Here is a 20397-nt window from a genome sequence, read left to right as displayed (position 1 = left end):
TAACAAAATCCTCAAAACTAAATTTGAAAAAAAAAAAAAAAAACTGGAGGTAATGTTGTTAAAATGAAGTGCTGCACAACAGAACATCACAGATGTGTGATATTTCATTAATACATGTTATTGTTATTATTATTTAATTACAGTAAACATTACAGTACTATACGGTAGTACAATTTTTGGTCTTTTTCCCCCATTACACACGTCCATTTAAATCAAGCTTTTATTTAGGTGTTTCTGTGTGTATTTAACCATAGTTTCTCACCTCATTAAGCAGTTCGCTACATGGCCAAGCGTGATTATTAAACCCCAAAAAGATGTGATTTAATTAAATAAATATAGCCTGTATGTTCTGCATGCTTCTTCTACTAAACACAAATACAGAGCACACATGATGATCACAATGCAGTGTTTTCAGTGCGACCAGCTTTACTCATTCATTTTGTAGCGTGCAGCACATGCAGATACTATATTTAATTAAATCGTAGCCTTCTGCGGTTTAATGGACCCTTTTCACTGACTGTGATGATGTGTTTCCGCCTTTAGCAGAGTTCTGACTGTCGTCATTATCTAAAGTTTACAATTCATTATCTAAAGATTACAACTCAGATGTTTTCTTTTTACTAAACATTACATCCATCGACTTGATGGCTGTAGGGTTAAGTAAAAGCAAATCATATTTTGAACAATATCAATACTTAAACTATTTAGTCGGAGCATAGCAGTGATGACAGCAGATGAGCAGAGAATGCACATAACAGGGCTTTGTTCATAACAGTAAACCAGTAATGTTGTTTCACAATGAGCAGCTGCTAACAGTGACAAAATGGTGCGTATTTGTGTATTTAACACCTGTACCGAGTCTCGATCATTACCATGGTATTTACATGCAACAAAATCTTTTTAGTGACACATGCAAACTATTTTTCAGGACAGTTAGGTATTTTTCTCACTGACTAGAAAACTGCATTGCAAAATTCCAGGTTTTCCAGGATGTGTGAGAACACAATCAGCCTTCAAACTTGACCAATTCTCTTTGCTCTGATTCAAATCCATTCTTAAACTGGTGACTGTTAAGTCCTCCGCTCTTGATAATATGTATGCTCAACACTACGATTTACATGATTACATTGTTGAGCTTCATGGATTATGCAAACAGGCTTTCCTGATTTTAGATGCAGTGGCATTCATATAAAGCCTGAGATGACTCTTTTCTTGTTTTCACTAATGCAGTGAAGCAAACTCACCATGGTGATTTTCACCGGCAGTAAGGCAACTTAACTTTTCAAATTGTAGCTCCAGTTTTTCCTTGGCTGAAATGAGTTTCTTAAACACATAACACCTCTGATTGTGCCATGAATGAATTTCAAAAGTAATCTGAAAGTAATCATATCAGATGATCTAAAAAGTGTAATTATTGTACATTACAGATTTCAACTTCAATTTGTAATTTGTAATCACTACAAGATTACATTTCAGAAGTAAAACACTATTGGGTAATTTGTCACAGTGCAGCCTATTATAATAGCAACATTTAAATAGTAAAACAATTATGATACACTAAAGTCATGAAGTAGCAAAAATGTTAAAGGTAGCACACAAAAATATCAAAGCATTTTATCGGCCAACGAATATTGTAATAACCAGTAATAAATTGCATAGGTGTAACAACATGCCCTGATCAGGCATTTATGAAGAATATCCTCTTCCTGAGAACATAGCTCAAACCTTTCAGTTAAAACCTACCTTCATTATTGCTGACCCTTACCTAAATGTCTGCTAGGGTGGTTTATTGATTGAAATAATTTTTAAACCGACACAAAACTGCTGGCGAAAACACACATTTGTGTAATTAGACTTTTGACTCAAAACCTTATAATAGACTTTAAAGGGATAGTTCACCCAAAAATGAAAATGATTTCATGATTTACTCGCCATCATGCCATCCCATATGTGTATGTCTTTCTTCAGCTGAACACAAATGATTTTTAGAAGAATATTTCAGCTCTGTGGTTCCATACATTGCAAGTGAATGGTGACTGTGGCAGGGCGGAGGGCGGGGCCAGGTGGTGATTCAGCCCGGTAGTTCTGGTACCGAAGAGTGACGGCTCGGTCCGTTTCTGTGTTGACTACCGGAAAGCGAACGCTTATCCAATCCCTCGAATTGACGAGTTACTCGATCAGTTGAGCGCGGCACTGGATAAGCGTCAAATTTGGACACCGCGTTCACTTTCCGGTAGTCAATGGACCGAGCAGTCGCTCGTCGGTACCAGAACTACCGGGATGAATCACCACCCGGCCCCGCCCTGCCACAGTGACCAAAACTTTGAAGCGCCAAAAACCATATAAATGCAGCATAAATGTAATCCATGACACGCCAGTGGTTTAATCCATGTCTTCTGAAGCGATTCATTGATTTTGGGGGGAAACAGACCAAAATGTAACTTTTTTTTACTATAAATCTATCATTATATCAAGCTCGACCTAGCGGCATCTAGTGCTCTGCGCATGCGTCAAGAACTATGAAGCAGAGTTTCCACCAAGAAATGTTGGTGTCAGTAATGAATTTGCATCTCATTGAAATAAAAAACATTCAAAAACAAAAACAGAGGAAAAAGCAAAAAGCTAAACAACAATTTGCCACATATCTTTTTGTTCACAAAGAAATATTAAAATAACAAAAATCGTTAGGTTATATGATATAATTTCTCACCTTAGCTAATTTATATTTTCCTCCAATTTTACATAGCCCAGAAGCGTTTTTCTGCTGACGTGAAGTCAAACGTGTGCAGCTTTTCTCTAACGTTTGAGAGACACAAAAGCCTGGTGTCCTTCTCTCCAGAAGATGGCAACACAAGGCTGTTTTAATGCGATTCTGAAGTGAGACACTTCTCACTACTGGCAGACGGGAATAACGCACGCTGCTTTTACCAGTGTGCGGGATACATACAACCCACTGTAGTCGTGGTTTAGGACTTCGCAAGCTGTTGGGAAAGTTTAAACCTCTGTGACAGCGAAGCGCTGTTATCACTGTGCTGGCATCATGCTGTACACCTGTGGCATTAACTAAAGGGTGTATTGTGGATTACTTTTACGCTACCTTTATGTGCTTTTTGGAGCTTCAAAGTTTTGGTCACCATTCACTTGCATTGTATGGACCTACAAAGATGAGATCGTCTTCTAAAACTATTTGTTTGTGTTCTGCAGAATAAAGAAAGTCAATAATATCTGGGATGCCATAGGGGTAAAAATAGAGTAAATGATGAGATAATTTTCATTTTTGGGTGAACTATTTCTTTAACTAAGTCCTGTAAGAAATTAAATATGGCGCTACTCTGACTAATTCTATAACTGATCCTTGCCTGGTCATTTCTGTTTTTCGTATTCTGTTTTGCTATTTTGTTGCTTTGGCAACACGAAATAATTTTGTCATGCCAATAAAGCACTTAAATTAAATACAGCCCTTGTGACAACTAGCGCCGCTCTATCCAAATAATAAACGTATCTTTTTCTGTCGGCCAAGCTTCCAGACTGTAAACACAAACCACATAGTACAAAGTCAGCCCTCCCCTTTAATCGCCTTTTGCCCAAGCGTTGATCGCTACTGCGAGGAGGGAATATGAGGTAGACAGGACTTTACACGGGAATAATGGCGGCGCCGCTCCGGCGGGACACCTTACCTGAGAACTGGTCTTATGGGGTGTGCAGAGACGGCAGGGTCTTTTTCATCGAGTAAGAACATATGTGCATTATTGCAATAAATATAATTTTTTTCTAATGTCGTTTGAGTGTTTCCCAGCCGCTTGCATCGCTAACAGGTGGTTTGTTTTCCTGTCAGCGATGAGACGAGCACCACTACTTGGCTTCATCCCCGTACCTGTGAACCAGTTAATTCTGGACATATGATTCGGCCTGGTATGCGCTTTTATTTAGCTTGCAAGAATTCAGTTCTTAACTATTATGTTCGAGAAAAAGCAGAACAGTAAAAGTTTTGTAAACGTGTAATGGTCCATGTCTCCTAGATCTACCGTCAGGATGGGAAGAAGGATTTACGAAGGAAGCAGCGAGTTTCTTTATCGAGTAAGTGAAAATGTTTTATTGTGATTATATCTCGCTGTGTTCTTATACCTCGGGTGACTTGCATGTCTGAAGCACATCATTGCCGTTAGAAGAAGAGCTATAATATGGTTGTAAAACAGCATCACTCCTGGTTCAAAAGGGAATATTGTGTAGTGTACAATGAGTAACAAAGGTAAGTTTTAATTTCGATATTCATACATTTATTGTTTTCTTGATGCATTGTAGAGAGGTGATCAAGTTCAAGTGTATGGAACAGGTGGACACGCCCATTTCAATTAATGTCTCAGGTTGGACATGTCTCAAAACGTAGTGAGCTGCCTATATAGACAGCATTTTGTGGCATCACAGGCTCGTGCAACTCACTCACTCACTCACTCACTCACTCACTCAGCTGACGCAGAATGTGCCAATGACTACCACAATGTTGTCTAAATTGGAAATGCAGGTGTGTTTGCTACAGTTGAGTAGATTTGAGATAATTCACATTAATATTAGTGCATGACCTTTTGCACCCAGGTGTAAATAACACCTGCCACACAGCATGTCTATTGGAAACATAGAAATGTACAACAAACTGCATTGTGAGCATCACTTCAGTAGCTTGGGACGAAAGGCCTGTGTGTCCGTGCCTTTTCATCCCGGGTTTGATTCTGCATTTGTCGCACTCTTTTTCCCATTCTGTTTCCTGTCTCCTCTCTTAATATTTTCTTTAATATTACTTATAAAAATACATTAAAATGAATATAAAGGTAGTTTTACTATATTAATAGTGTAGTAACCCTGTTTCTTGGGCAGAAGCCATAGATTTGATGCAATTAACAATGGTATTACTACAGTAATATGGTGTTTATATAGTAACCATGTTTCATTTTGTGGTTACTGTGATTTTACAACACAATTCCATAGTGATGCTATGGTTCCTTTTTTTGTAAAGGAAGGTTTGGGGGTATAGGTTGGTGTAGTGTGTCTTTGGGACTCTAAAAACAATAAACACGCTGCAGTAATGCCTCTATACAATTAGTGTTTAACTATGGGTGCAAATAGTATAAGCCACTATTTGCACCGGGGTGCAAACAGCATTTTTACCAGGGTTGGGGGGCTAATAATATTTGCCAATATTTGCACTGGGGTGCAAATAGCATCTGCCTTAATATTATGGGGTTGTGAGGGGGTGGTCGAATACATCTTAATAATACAGCAAAAAAAGTTGATAACATGATATACTATAGATTTAATTATCCACTTTTGTGACTGAACCATTTTACTACCATTAAAGTGTAGTCTTAATATAGAAATATATTATATAGTATTTTTATAATACTATAAAAATATTTTGTATTATAAAATAGTATTTTTGTTGTTGTTGCCTTGTCTTGTTCTGCTCCAGGATGTTTGCATTGGTAAAGAGCTCTCATCTCAGATCTGTGTGAGGTGTGCGTGTTTAAGATTTCTCATATGGTATATCTGTGTGGACACGTGTCCTAAGGATGAATAGAAGGAAACTCTGGAATAAAACTAGCTGGATTTTAAATCATAAAGTGCTGATTTGGGGATCGATCCGGCACTGAGCTGAAGATGATCTATTGTTTTGATTGAGGTCAGCAAAAAGCCCTTTTCTTCTGAGACTGTATAGATGATGTTTGATGATCATTATAGCTGTGAAGTTGAGTGTGGGAATCAGAGTCAATTTTTTTTCTGAGACTGGTGAATGTGAAAGAAAGTCAGATTGCCCATTCAGCTGCATGACTGTAATGTATTTGCTGACAAATTCAAAAATACACCACATGACATCACGTGAATGTCTGTTTGAGGATTTTACATGGGTGGAGCATGTTTGAATAAAGACAACCAGGATGTAATAGTGAATTTTAACAGACAGTCACCTGACTGATGCTTTACAGCATAAATAGCAATATGATTAGTGAACACAAAGCTGAACATTTTAAATGGATGTGTTTTGAAATGAATGTGGATTGATGGAAAGTTTACAATAATAGTTTAAAAACATTTGGGAAAAGTGTCCCGGTCTTCACTCAAAAATCAAAAGTTAAAAATAAGAAAGTATGTTATGCATGTAGAAAATAAAGCCTATTTTTAGGACCATTAAGATTTTTTGAATTGTGAGATAATTTTCATGACAATTAAGCACAATACATTTCTCATTAAAAAAATATGTATTATTTATTTATAATTAAGTATTTATACATCATAATAAATGTATGGTACAATGTGTTTATTTGTCCTGTATATAATGTCACAATGCCAAAAAAAAAATAATTAAAAGTCCTAAACATAGGCTTTACTTGCTTTATGTATTTTTTTGTTTCTGTTGATTTTTTATTTTTATTTTTGGAATATGACCTTCAGGAAATTCACCCTTATGGAAACAATTTAACATAAGCAGTTGTATTTCAATAACTACTACATTATTCTCTGTTTGTGCCAGAGAAACTAGTGCCCGGACATCTTGAAAATGTTTTCTTTGAACTTCCTGTCTAGTGTTTTCTATAAAGATATATATGAATGTGATGTCAAAGTGTTATTAACTAGCGAAGTTGATTTACAGGTTATAGAGTTCCCAAAAGTTGTCATGAGTATTTCAAAGTGTTCAGAGGATGTAATAACAACTGGAAACAGAGCGGGGAGAACTTCATTCATAAATCCACTAGATCTTACCTGTACGCAGCGGACATACTGATATGCCTATGTGCTCATGAAACTCCATGAGACAACACAGAGTCATTAAAAATATCTCTGTAAGACACCTCTGACCATGTCCTCGTGTCATTCACCCATCACATTAGTTAAAGTGAGCTGAGTGTTAAATGGGGAAGTGGTTCCATTTATACATACTCATACATACACATATACATGTGAAAGTTTATGTTTTATTTTATAATCCGTTTCAAACTATTTTTTCACATTGAAGCCTTTTAAAAATGTTTGGTGAGAAATTAATTTTAAAAAGTACAAATGTAAATTCCTTTAATGTTATGAACTTATAAACAAAATAAATATTACGAGCTGTCACTGTTTGAAATTTCATATCAACAACACGTTTTAACACATATTGTTAATAGGTCGAAACCTAAAAATAAAGCACAATTACACGTATAACAATTTAATGCTTGTATCATGAAAAGCGTAGTGTCTGAATGTGATCTTCCAGGTCCAATTTTCTACATGGGTCCCAGAAAAACGAACATTTAAATTGGCAGCAAAACACCAAATGAAAATGTTCATGTAGTAAAGGGGTGGTGTAGACTGTGGTGTTAGAAATACTTGCTGTGCTCTCACAAGTAATCCATTCTGATTGACTCTTCTCAGTTGCTTAATGCAATCCGGAAGTTAAGAGACAAAACATGGAAGTGTGGAGCACTGAAAAGGGGCAGAGCTGAATGAGGTGAATATACACCAGCCTGAGCCCACTTTTCCAGCAAGGATCAGAGTCTGCTTAATTTGCTGGTGTATTTTTAATCTCTCAAGGTTCCAAATGCAACGGTAAATTAGTCTAACATTGATTCAATGGCATGAATCACTCCACGAATAGACATTTAATTTCATCCCCTTAATGCCATCTTTACAAAAGTTTGGAGGACTTTATTGTTCATGTGCTACAATAGATTCAAGGATCCCTTACTCATCTCAGTATACTGAAGCAAAAAAGCAGTTAAGAAATGGGAACGGGAAGTTCAAGTGGTTTCTTATTCTTTGCTTCTTTTTAGTTTTTTAAATACCGTTCTATTACTACCTACCTCCTAGACTCTAAACCAGTGTTTCTCAACCACTAGTTTACGACCCAAAAGTGGGTCACGGTTCATTGTTTGCTGGGTCACGAGATCTTTTCTTTCATGAGTACAATTAAAAGGATATAACTGTACATTTGCAATGTTTGGGAAAACAGTGATCTCTATTGGCAAATCGGGTTTATATCTACAGGTTTATGTAAACGACCATAAGAAGTAGGGTGCATTTCTTTGACGTTAATCAGCTCTCCAATCACAAAAATCCATCAATGCTACAAATCGTTCTTTTTGGACATTTTCTCTTTATATAGCATTACATGTGCTAGGTCCATGCATTTCCGTGCTAGTCTGAATGCTATACAATCTCTTGACATCATCATTTCAGATTGGCATTTCCAAGTAGGGCTGCCAACCGTCCTGTAAAATATGTTATCGTTCCGTATTTGAAGATGAAATTATTTGTCCCATATTTAAGATGGTCCGATTGTGTCACCATGAAATCGTTCAATCAGTCGATCATTGTAATAATTTAACCTTGATATTTGTTAGAAATGGTCCCTACAGTGGGTAAGGGACTGTCTGAAAAATTCAGCCAGCATCACCAAAGCTACAAATATTGGGCTACAGATATTAGGCCGTTATTGATGTATTCCGCCACACCTATATTATAAGCATATAAACATAACTAAATTATTTAAGTACATATTAACTTATTCCGCCAACCCCCTAAAAGATGATCCCACCAGCACCCAATTTTTGTTCACACTAGTGATAGACAGATATATCAGGCAGGCCGATTTTGAGATTACAGTAATTTGAAGCCATTTACAGTAATTGGCCATTTTGAGATTATGGTTATTGGCATGTGCCTGATTGGCCGATTGTATAAGTTAACTTTTTGTATAATTTTAACAGCTGCCTTGTCAACGTATAACACAGTTTCTGTTATCTAATATGCTTGAGTGAATATTGAGTAAATCAGTGTCAATCAAGTATACACATTGGATATCATTACATTGTATAATATATATATATATATATTGGCATTATATCTGTCATCTGCCACTACAGTAAACATCGGCATTGGCATCGGCATCAGTTGTTGAAAATCCAATATTGACCAACAACTAGTTAGCAACCTATGGATCCTAACATACTTTCACTCCATTTACAGTAAATACAAATAATTATTATTTTTTTTAATTATTATTATTGTTGTGCTCTTTTGCTCTCAGAAAAAGAGACAAACTGAGAAGAGACAAAACTGAGTGTGTGAAAGAGACAAACTGAGTGCGTGAATGCTTCAATGTATACCTCAGGATGTCCTTGAAATGAGTGAAAATATGATTCACTCTGAAACGTGACTTCTGTGGTTAGATGCTTTCTGCTCACTTTCTGATCTTTCTGCTTTTAGTCCCTCAGAATATTGCAGTCCAGACACTAATTGCCTCAAATATGAACTGAAACTCATGAATCTAGTTGTGATTATGTACTGAAGCTTTGTGCGTGATATGTTGCCAATTTTTCTCATTGAGGCTGATTGATATTGCTGTTTGCACTCTTAATTTGCTGAATGTGCACAGAATCCAGGGTGATTCAATCCATGAAAGCACCATTTGTTAGTTTATTTTGCATCGGCTTTGTGTATTGCCTTCTGTATTAGCAAGCTGAATAGACAGAGAATGGCTCGCATAGCAGTGTTGTAATAAACCTTCTCTATCTTCCTTTGTAATGGGAAACGTGAAACCCATTTCTGAGCCAATGGATGAACTAGTGTTGGTATGGAGTTAGTGGGAGAATCACGAGTTCAGTATTATGTGAGACATGAACAAACTCCACACTTTCATGGACATATTTACTTGCTTTTTCTAACATAAAATAATTGTAAAGGACAGGTGTGACTGGGTGGAGGGCTGGTTCGTGATGCTGCACACCCGGCCCCTAATCCCGAGGGATAAAGGCCAACTGGAAGCTGCAGTGCGAGAGAGAGAGAGAGAGAGAGAGAGATTTACGGGCAGCTGTGGCTAATCGCATGGTTGGGGGTTCGATTCCCGGCCCACACAACTCCACATGCTGCAGTATCCTTGGGCAAGACACTGAACCCAAAGTTGCTCCCAATGTTAGGCTAGTGCCTTGCATGGCAGCTCTGCCGCATTGGTGTATGAGTGTGAGTGTGAATGAGTGACACAGTGTAAAGCGCTTTGGTAACCTCTAAGGTTAAAAAAAAACAAAAAACGCTGTATAAGTGCAGACCATTTACCATTTACGAGCAGCTGTCTGACACGTTTGTGTATTTGTCTTTTTATTTAAGTTCCTTATTAAAATATAATTTATATCTTCAGGCCAGTTCTCGCCTCCTCCTTTCCATTAATCCCTTTACAACAGGATATATTGGGATATATGAGTGTTTTGGATGGAACGCTTACTGTTTCATTAAATACTGGAAACTTGACAACTAAAAGCTCTGTCAAATGATTAGCATCTGACAGCTTCAAAGTGACTGGGTTAGCCTGAGATAAGTTTGCATAGACCCTGCTTCTGAATATGAAAGTTGGTGATTGACAATTGTAGATGATGACAATCAGATTTAAACTACACTGAGACAGGTTTGTTCTGCAATGGTAGCTAATCTAATTTAAGATCTCTTTAGTAGTAGTTACAAATGCCTCATAATATCGTGATGACTTGTATATAAAGATGACACAAACTCTCATCCATTATACACTGATTGATGCATTGTTGAATACTTATCAAAAATTACAGCTCATTAAGTAAAAAATATACAATTGAAGTGAAACAACTGAATTGAGCCAATTAATCAAATTTATTTTCTTCTAATTCTTTTTAAATTAAAATTAGTAGGAATACTTAATTACTACATACTAATAAATCATTCTGTTCTGTTTTTAATAACCTGGTAAAAGGAAGCATAATTTTATTTAACAGTAATGCAGAGAACTCTAGACTTAGCATCGCTCTGCTTCTAATTTCAACTTTCTTTAAAAGGTTTGATATTGGACAGATAGCTTTCCAGTAACGCTGCTTACCTTGCATATGCCTTCTTTTGTTGACCCACTTGGTGTTGAATTACGCTGATCCATTGTCATAGTCATACACTTCATCAGTTGGTAATGTTATGTACTTTGTCTGATCATTATCAACTCTTCTGTGTTGTCCCCATGCAAATATGATAACAGATGACAACTTCATATCAACGCACCAACCAAACGTCAATCATCCAAATGGATTTAAAAAAACAAAACAATGTAATTATTATTAATATTGTTAAGTTCACAAAAAAGCCACATGACACATGGGCATTACTCACAGGGAAGCTTATTGCATGGTATGTAGATTGTTAGGCATCATCACCTTGCATTAATGGCAACAGAATAAAGTTCCAGAGCTGCGCACACAAAACACAATGACGCACAATGAGTGTGGAATTAGAAAAATAAGCTTTACTCAAGATATATTTGCAGTGTAGCTACTACAGTTTGAAGCTCCTTTGTGGGTTAAGGCCCCCTAGACATTATGCTGCCAGTTGCCACTTTGTAGCAGCTTAAGAACAGACTGATGAAAACCTGTGCACCCTGACTGATGAAAATTGCATAGAAGCCACCAAATCTGATTGGAGCTTGCAATTTTTGTGTATAATATTCATCATACTGTCTGTGAATGGTCCGTTGGCATGTTTTCAGCTTAGGCAGACTGCAATTATTCTAATATCCTAAAAGGATGTGGGAATCCTGTTTTTGGGCTTATCCAATCTAACTTTGAGATCAACAGTATGTTGTTACATATTTGTACATGGCTTTCAAAAGGTTTCCTGCCTTGTAATAAATATCAATTGGGGGTGATATGTTTACGGATATCCCATGCATGTAGTACAACTGCACTAAAATGACCACAATTGATTGGTGTATAACTTTTTTCCAAACTCTTTGTGAGCTTGACGTAGACTCTGTAGCAACTAAATAATCAATCATCTGCAGCTCAGACCCTTGGGATATGAAACTAGGATGTTTCTGTGGCCTAAAGGATGGTGTGAGCCAAACAGCTCAGCGTGGTTCGTTTTAATGAATCTCTTTCTGATAAAGATAGCAGTGAGGTTCTGTGAGCATTATTACATATTTATGTGCCCTGCAGGCTGTGAGGGTGGGAGAAATCCACAGAGAATAATGTCCAATCCTGCCTTTACTGTTGCATTTGACTTACATCTCCATCACTTAAGGACTGGGGGATTTATGATATTGCCTTTAGTGTGTTTGGTTCTTATAAATTCTGAGTTTAAAGCCTTTTTTTAAAACGCTTGTTTGACAAGTTTAGGCCACATGATCTGCAAAGAGAAATTTAGGGACTGTAAGCACTGAAATGAGGATGAGAATTTGGAAAATGAATACAATTATTAAACATACTGTGTATTTGCAGGAAATTGTGCTAGTTTTTATTTAAGTGTGTCTTTCAGAAAGCAAACAATTCACACTTTGCAGCTTTTGTCCTACAGTATACAATCACAGAGGCTGTGACACTCAGTGACTTCCAAATAAACACGTAAGAAATTATATACAACAAAAATTAACAGTAAGAAACATGTATATCTTTGCCAACATAACGGTTCAACTAATAGCATTTTAATGTGGAAGACTACATCATTTTTGTAATAGTCAGACAATAATTTTTTGAAATGGAGCTGTTTTTTTGAACATATAGACAAAACCTAATAAATAATATTATAATAAATTTAATATTAATATGATTTTTTAAATCATATTTGATACAGTACATCAGGTCATTATCCTCCTGAGACAGCAATACATTTTTCTATATGAAGTTATGGTGGTTTCACATATAGTACGTTGTAAGTGAACCAAACCCTGTTGGGTTAAAGTGAACCAGAAAGGTAACCAGCTGCAAATTACCTCAGTGCTTTTGGTGTTCACAATGTAAGTTGACTTAAAAGAGGACCCAGTTTCTTTTTTGGTCCTCTTCATATTATTGTGGTCTCAGACTCCTTGTTGTTCACACCATAGCTCCTGAAGAACTGCATTGCAGATAGGGCTGTCATGATTATTACATTTGTCTGACAATAATATTTCATAAATAATTGCTGTTATTATGATAAGCAATTGTCATACAAATTGTCATGCTTCTTAAGGTGTACATATGCTTATGACTGGTAGGCCTACACTTTATGTAGTAATTTATTGATATTTAACTTTATTTAAAAATTAAGTTATATTATAGAATAAAATGGAGCTATATGATTACTATTAAGACTTTAAAAATATTGATAGAATTACATAAAAATGTATATTTGATATGCTATATCATTTAAGAAACCCAGAAAATGGCAATTATTTTATATTATGCAATAGTAATAATGTATACTGTATATGTGTCCTAAATTCTTCACTATCTCACATTATGTTAAGGCTCTCCGATAAAACCTACAAACCCTTATTTGAAGGAAAACATTTGAAATTCTATGTGCATTTGAAAATATGTTTATTTATCAATCATCTCAAGAGTAATGGAGCAAGCAAGTGTCTCCTCCTGCGTGTCATTTACATTGTGTGTATGAGCCAAGAACATCAGCCATTGTGCAAATAAAATTAAAGTGAGACTGTTAAAAAATTGCATTTTCTTGGGAGTTTGGCACGAACTTACGTAGACGGTACGCCCATCAGAGCACATTAAAGTGGTTCATCTTAACGCACTGCTCTGCTCTGTATGCGGCCGGTCCGTTCATTTTAGGTGCTCAAATAATACAACAAGAACGGAATATGACACACAAAATCACATCATGGTAATCATGGTATATCTGTATTCACTTAAAATGTCCATATGTGGACAGTAAATTGTGACTGGAATATGAAGTATGTAATGCAGCTACGTATGGCAAGCCACGAAGTACTTATGTCATAAAATGCAAAGCGGACTGGTACCTCTTGTCTTTCACATCGCACAAATCAGTCGAACCACAAAAGGACCCAAAAACGAACCGTATTCAGACCACCTCCTGAGATTGTCTTAGTATGGTTTGCTTTTGGGTCTTTTTATGCGGGGGTCTGAGGCCGCTTGGATTGTTCACATATACACGTTATACCGTTCTGAGTGCGCTTTGAGTGCTCAAACGAACTAGGTGTAAAAACATTATAAGTTTCTCTTAGCCCAAACAAGCTAACCGTTTACTTAACTCGTGCCTTCATGGATGTGTATTACTTTCTTTTATAAGAGAAGATGTTAGTAGATTTTTCAGCTCTGTTGGTCCATACAATGCGAAAGTGAATGGGTACCAAAACTTTGAAGCTCCACAAGCATATAAAGGCAGCATAAAAGTAATCCATATGACTCCACTGGTTAAATCTTAAGTCTTCTGAAGCAACATAAGTGTGAGTGAGAAACAGATAAATATTTAAGTATTTTTTTACTATCAACCAAATTAGTGTTGTGATTGCCCCAACCTCAGAGCCAGAAGAAAATATAAGGTTTTTGTACTCAATTTCTCACAAGCTGAAAAGATCACACTTCTTTTTTCAGGCAGAGGGAAAACTGAACCCGGTCATATGCTAAATATGTGTCTTTATCATAGCTGCTTTGTAATTGAAGATACTATGTTGCAATTGCCCTCAGCCTTCTTGATTGCCTTATAATTTCATTGCTGCTATCAGAGCAGTACTTGCAAGACAAGTACGACAGACTGCCAGCTCACGTGACTGGCAGAGAGAAGGGCTCTGATTAGAAGATATTTTTCATCCATTCCACCTTGTCCCATTTCTGATGCTGGTAAAGGGCACCCCACCTCCATCTATCAGGCAACCTTCAACAGATTACTAGGCCCACAAACTGCACTGCAGGGTGCCACCCACAGTTAGCTGAGGCTATATCTTCCTGACCACAGGATGTCATTTCTGGATTGAAAGCCTTCACAAAAGACATCTTCTGCTCCTTGGTTCCCTTATTTTGGTAGTGGACAATGACAGACAATCAAGACCTCAAACTACTTTATTGTGCTCTTGATTCAATATCTCATTCTTCCTGGGATGTGCTCTGCAGTTGATGTCAGAATGTTGGGATCACAAAATTTGTAAATGTTATTCTTCGCAATGTCAGAGACAATGTCAAATCTAATTTCTAAGGTACTTATTTGATAAATGTGGTGCATTCAAATATTTTTCATAGATTCATTACCTACGCAGCACTGTGGCTGAATTGTGCTGCTGGAAACTCTGTGTATGAGTATTTTAATATGGTGTTCCGTCTCCATCTGTGGAAAAATGCATGTTCAGTAACTGGCAATGAAACCAAAAGTCATGGAAATCATACAGTTCTCTGATTTTAAAATGAACAAGAACCGGTTCTCAGTTCCCAACTTTACTCAATGGCTGATGCCGATTACGATATCTAGAGAGGAGGGTTGCTAATGGACATAATGTTGCTAATGGACATAACTCAAATATTCAAAAAAATATTCTAAAACAGAAAACATGCCCTCAGAACTTAAAGGAATATTATGGGTTCAATACAAGTTAAGCACAATCGACAGCATATGTGGTGTGATGTTGATTACCACAAAATATTATTTTGAATCATCCCTCCTATTTAAAAAATAAAAATAAAAGCAAAGTTACAATGAGGCACTTACAGTTGAAGTGAATGTGGCCCATTTTTTTTATGGTATAAAGGCAGAAATAGGTCCTCGTGGTGGCGTAGTGACTTGCCTCAATCTGGGTGGTGGAGGACAAATCTCAGTTGCCTTCGCATCTTATCGTGTGGCTTGTTGAGCGTATTACCGCGGATACCTAGCACATGTGGAGGCTCACGCTATTCTCTGTGGCATCCACGCACAACTCACCACGCACCCCACAGAGTGTGAGAACCACATTATAGCGACCACGAGTAGGTTAACCCAACGTGACTCTACCTACCCTAGCAATCGTGCCAATTGGTTGCTTAAGAAACCTGACTGGATTCACTCAGCACACACTGGATTCGAACTGGCGACTCCAGGTGTGGTAGTCAGCATATTTACTTGCTGAGCTACCCAGGCCTCTTAAAAGCACTTACTTTATTTCTTCTGTTAAAACTCATGCATTATTATTCATGCATTATTTGAGTTGTAAAGTTGTTTAAATCATTAATTCAGTTATTTATTTTAGTGATTTTAGGGTTTGTTGACATTACATCATCATGGAAAAGAAGTTGTAAAATGGGCTATAACTTAGAAACACAGAAAAGGTTAGTAAGAAATGTTATCACACTAAAATCATGTTATTAAACATATTGTTTATGTCTTGTGTCTATACTTTTGTAAAAGTGATTTTTTTAAAGGTAACGGACTGGCCCCATTCACTTCCATTGTAAGTGCCTCCCTGTAACCCAGATTTTTGCTTTTTTTAAAGAAAAGGAGATCCAGATTTTTTTTTAGCAGTAATCAATATTATTCTACAAATCCTGTTGATTGAGCTTAACTTTTATTAAACCCAGAATATTCGTTTAAGGCCCCTTAAAAAACCAATAAGCCATTGCTGATCTCTAAATGCCAGATATTGTCCGATAAATCAGATTGGCAATCTGAAAGTTGATTAAATTATATACCACTGCATTAAAGCTCGCCAAACACAGATGCCACACCTGAAATCCCTCATCTCCCCTCTCATCCAGTCATGAGAGAGTCCTTGTTGCAGTCACATTCTCACTGCATGCATGCATATGGAACACTGTTCTCTGACATGCCTGGTACTGATGGCTATCACTGACTGTGGGTTGTGCTGTGTGGTCTGCAGGACAGAGCTCTAGCTGGAGGTGGCCGGACAAAGGAGGGATTGAGAGGCAGATGAGGTGGCAAGCTATTGGCATGCTTTGTGACAGCAGGAGGCGCTGGCTTCCTGAACCCCCTGTGACCTCACGGCAAACATTAGCATTGGCATCTTAGTGCAGCATCAGATCATGTGTCCTGCCCTGGCAGAGACAGAGAGGAAGAAATACAGGAGTTTGCATCCACAGAGACAGGGTCAGTGCTGTTGTGACTCTTAGAATGAGGAACTACTGTGGTTGTGATGGGGACTTGGGTCATGAGACCTTTCTGGTCACACACAAGGCCATCTTCAGAATAGACAGGCAGGGGCGGATTGGCCATAGGGAGAAACTGGACTTTTCCCTGTGAGCCGGCCGTGAAACGGGGCAGAACGGGTGACGATAAGCTGAAACTGCCGCATTATGCCGAAGGTGCCGCAACTGGCAGAAGAGGGCCCAAAACGGTGATGCGCTATGCAGAAAAGGACAGCAACTTGTTTTTATAGGATATTACAACAGAATGCCCGGATCTTCAATCAGAGGTCAATCTTTTCTATATACTCAATCTTTCTTTTCTTGCATTCATCACACGAAGTTAAGTCTTCAACAAGGAAAGAAAGGCTTTCCCTGCTGGTGCTACAGAGGATTTCAATGGACAGCGGTTGTGTTTAGATGATTTTCGGACCGTGTTTACATCTGCTTTGAGAAAGTAGGGCTGTCTTATCTGCCTGAGGACAAAAGAACTGCACATTAATACTTTTTGAGTATCTGTGCATATACAAGGAGGTTTTGTAAGACCAAACTATAAGCATAGAAGTGAATCCAGCCTTAAATGGTCTTGGTTGTTTCATTGGAAACTGAGATATTTTTAATTATTCATTGCAACTTTTGTTTGAAGTCTCTTTGATAGCACCAGGCTGTTTCATTGTTTCTGAATCATTGACACCCTTTACACCTGGTGTTAAGATGAGTCTCAGGTGATCCAATCACATGTGGTCAGGCAAGACGCATTGCAGTTTACACTTGGTTGCTCAAATGCTTCTCTTGTGACCACTTGTTTTTGGTTATTTAGTGCAGTCACTCAGATTTTATGACGACATACATCAATCACAATGTCAGTGTGATACTGTATGTATTAAAGTAGAGTACCTGTATTAAACTGAGCTCCAAAGCAGCGTTCACATCATCCAAATGAACCAAACTTTGACGCCAAACAAACCCATTGCATTCAAAAAGTTCTAGTGTGAAAGCACCTCATGTCTCACCTTAGTTATTAGCACTGTTGTAATGACTCACATAATATTGCAACAAATAAAACTTCTGCAAAATACTGGATTAAGAGAACAGTTAACCAACAAACTAGGTGGTATCAGAGATTTGAGGTTTAGATGTCACATATTTTACTAGTGGGACTGTTTCCAGACTTGCCAGCCAGGATTCAGAGTATTGAAATTTGAAACATGTCCTAATAAGCAAGTTTTAGTTACATTTAACTGCTGTTTCGGCTAAACCAGGCATTTAAATCATATGCTGTATGATATAAATATGATATAAAAATAATATGAATGTTTAGATTATATTTTAGCTAGTGTTTATGCTGCCTCATTATCATCAACAAAGCATGTGCTTGCAAATATGTGTTCAGGTTAAAGGAGTAAAATGCACTTTAAATATGCCCATATTAGAAAATAAGCATATTATAATGATTTCTGAAGTATGTGACACTGAAGACTGCAGTAATGATGCTGAAAATTCAGCTTTGATCACAAATTGCATTTTACAATATATTCAAATAGAAAACTGTTCTTTTAAATTGCAAAAATAGTTCACAATATCAATGTTTTTACTGTATTTTGGATCAAATAAATGCAGTCTTGTTGAGCAGAAGAGACTTCTTTTAAACGGTAGTGTAGGTGTGAAATTAAGTAAAGTTTTTATGTAAAGAAAATTAATAGTCAGATTACTTCTTTTAAATTAAAACTTGATTTTGATCATTAAAGGGTAACTAAACCCTAAACCAACTTTTTTTAGTTAATGATCTGTAAGCATGGGGCTTTATTAGTACTGGTCAGCACCGCACTTGGTTCGTTCCCTCTATCCCCGCCGGGGTCTGCCCACTTTTCCAGCATTTTCAAATATTTCTAGTGGGTGGAGTCAGACTCTGAGCAGGTGTTTAGTTACCCTTTAAGTCTCCTCACATTCATTCTCTTTCTGTCACATTCCTCATTGATGGGCCCTGGGGAGGGGTCTTTTGTCTCCTCAGGTGTGAATTACAATCAGTATTCATGATAGTTCACACCTCCTCGCATATGACATTTCTAACACTAAAAGTGTCTTACAAACGTTAAATTACTATATTGTTTTGTATGAATGAGTGATCAGGATGGTTTTCACATCATTTTGTAGCAAAAACTCTAGACTACAAGATTCAGTTCTCAAAGTTTGTGGACAAATGCTTAGTATGTGTTTTATGGCTTTATTTCAATGACTTAAAATTCTAGATTTTTTTCAAAAACCATGCATAAACGCTATTTTCTCAAAAATAAAAACATGTACACACATGTTGCGCACATATTATTGTAGCCCAGTTTGTGTTGAATACGGTTTTATCAGAATTTAGCCATTAATGTGTTTTTAAGCAACTGAAAAAAGCACAAATGTCAAGGTATGTCAAAACACCCTCAGACCCCAGAGGGTTAAAAGCAGCAGGACATATAAAAGGAACAGAAGAATCCTGAGCTGGAGATAAGATAAACAATCTAATATTATTAATCCTACTAAAAAAAGCTAAGAAATAGGGAGCATCTGTGAAAACTTTAAAGTTTTATTATATTTATTAAATGTTATGTTCACAAAGTTGCAATGGCAACATTAGATGTCTGAAAACTCAGTATATGAAATAACCTAGTAAGCACACAAAACCTGAGATTTTCAACCAATGGACAGTCAGATCTATCTAAAAAATATTGACTTTACATATTTCTAAACTAATTCTCATGGGTTTTTACTCTGACCCCTGTCAAGGTCCATTCATGTCAGTTGTAAGAGATATTCTCTAGTATGTTAATAAAGTGCTCTATCATGCAAGATTGTGAAAACTATTTCTCTTTCCTCTTAGTAGATTATCTCTCTTTACCTGATTTCAAAAGACTTAAAGTGCTTTTCAAGTTTATGCAACTACATCTCTGAAAACATCACTTACAGTAGTTTATCTTCATAGACCATGTCTTAAATGGAAGTCTCTTCCAATTAAATTGATTCAATGGTTGTTTTCTCTGGAGGCAATAACGTTTGTTCCTGTTAAAAATACCCACTGGTAGTAATTACTGTGATGTGCCCAATTCAAGTGTGATTTCCTTCGCTCAATCAATAAGAAACACTTCTGTGTGATGTAGAAGACTACTGTTATCTGACATACTTTGGCAGGACTGAACCGTATCAATGACTACTGTAATCCAGACACCTGAATCATCTCTTTAAAATGCAAAAGTGTGCTTAATTTCACCGCACATCAGGATATATGCCAGGTTATAACACTCTTCTCCATCATTTGATAATATTTTGATGAACTTCTAATAAAATCAATAGAAAATTTACACAAACATCACTTTTAAATAAAATCAGTTTTACTGTCTGCTTTCATCTGGCGGTAATAGCATGATGTAAATTGCGGCATGCAGTTTTTGTGAATTAAGCATAGAACGGAGGTATGTTTGCAAATAAAGGAATGAAAATTACTCAATTTAAATACTCAAGACATATTGCAATTTCAGTG

The 20397-nt window shown here is 36.9% G+C and overlaps 1 protein-coding gene across 4 annotated transcripts in view; it reads left to right on the top strand.

Annotated features, from left to right (window-relative positions):
- Positions 1 to 3585: 3585 nt before the first annotated feature.
- LOC127661428 (pleckstrin homology domain-containing family A member 7-like) overlaps positions 3586 to 20397 on the top strand; it is a 131465-nt gene continuing 114653 nt past the window's right edge. For all 4 annotated transcript variants that reach the window (XM_052152132.1, XM_052152130.1, XM_052152134.1 and 1 more), the window contains exons 1-3: positions 3586 to 3729; positions 3836 to 3912; positions 4020 to 4077. In XM_052152132.1, the coding sequence (XP_052008092.1) occupies positions 3647 to 3729; positions 3836 to 3912; positions 4020 to 4077 (218 nt within the window). In that variant the 5' untranslated portion in view covers positions 3586 to 3646. The remainder of the gene's footprint in view (positions 3730 to 3835; positions 3913 to 4019; positions 4078 to 20397) is intronic.

The sequence above is a fragment of the Xyrauchen texanus genome, chromosome 21, assembly GCF_025860055.1.
Source record: "Xyrauchen texanus isolate HMW12.3.18 chromosome 21, RBS_HiC_50CHRs, whole genome shotgun sequence".
In the NCBI taxonomy this organism is placed as follows: Eukaryota; Metazoa; Chordata; class Actinopteri; order Cypriniformes; family Catostomidae; genus Xyrauchen; species Xyrauchen texanus.
This window is presented reverse-complemented; position numbering and strand designations above follow the sequence as displayed.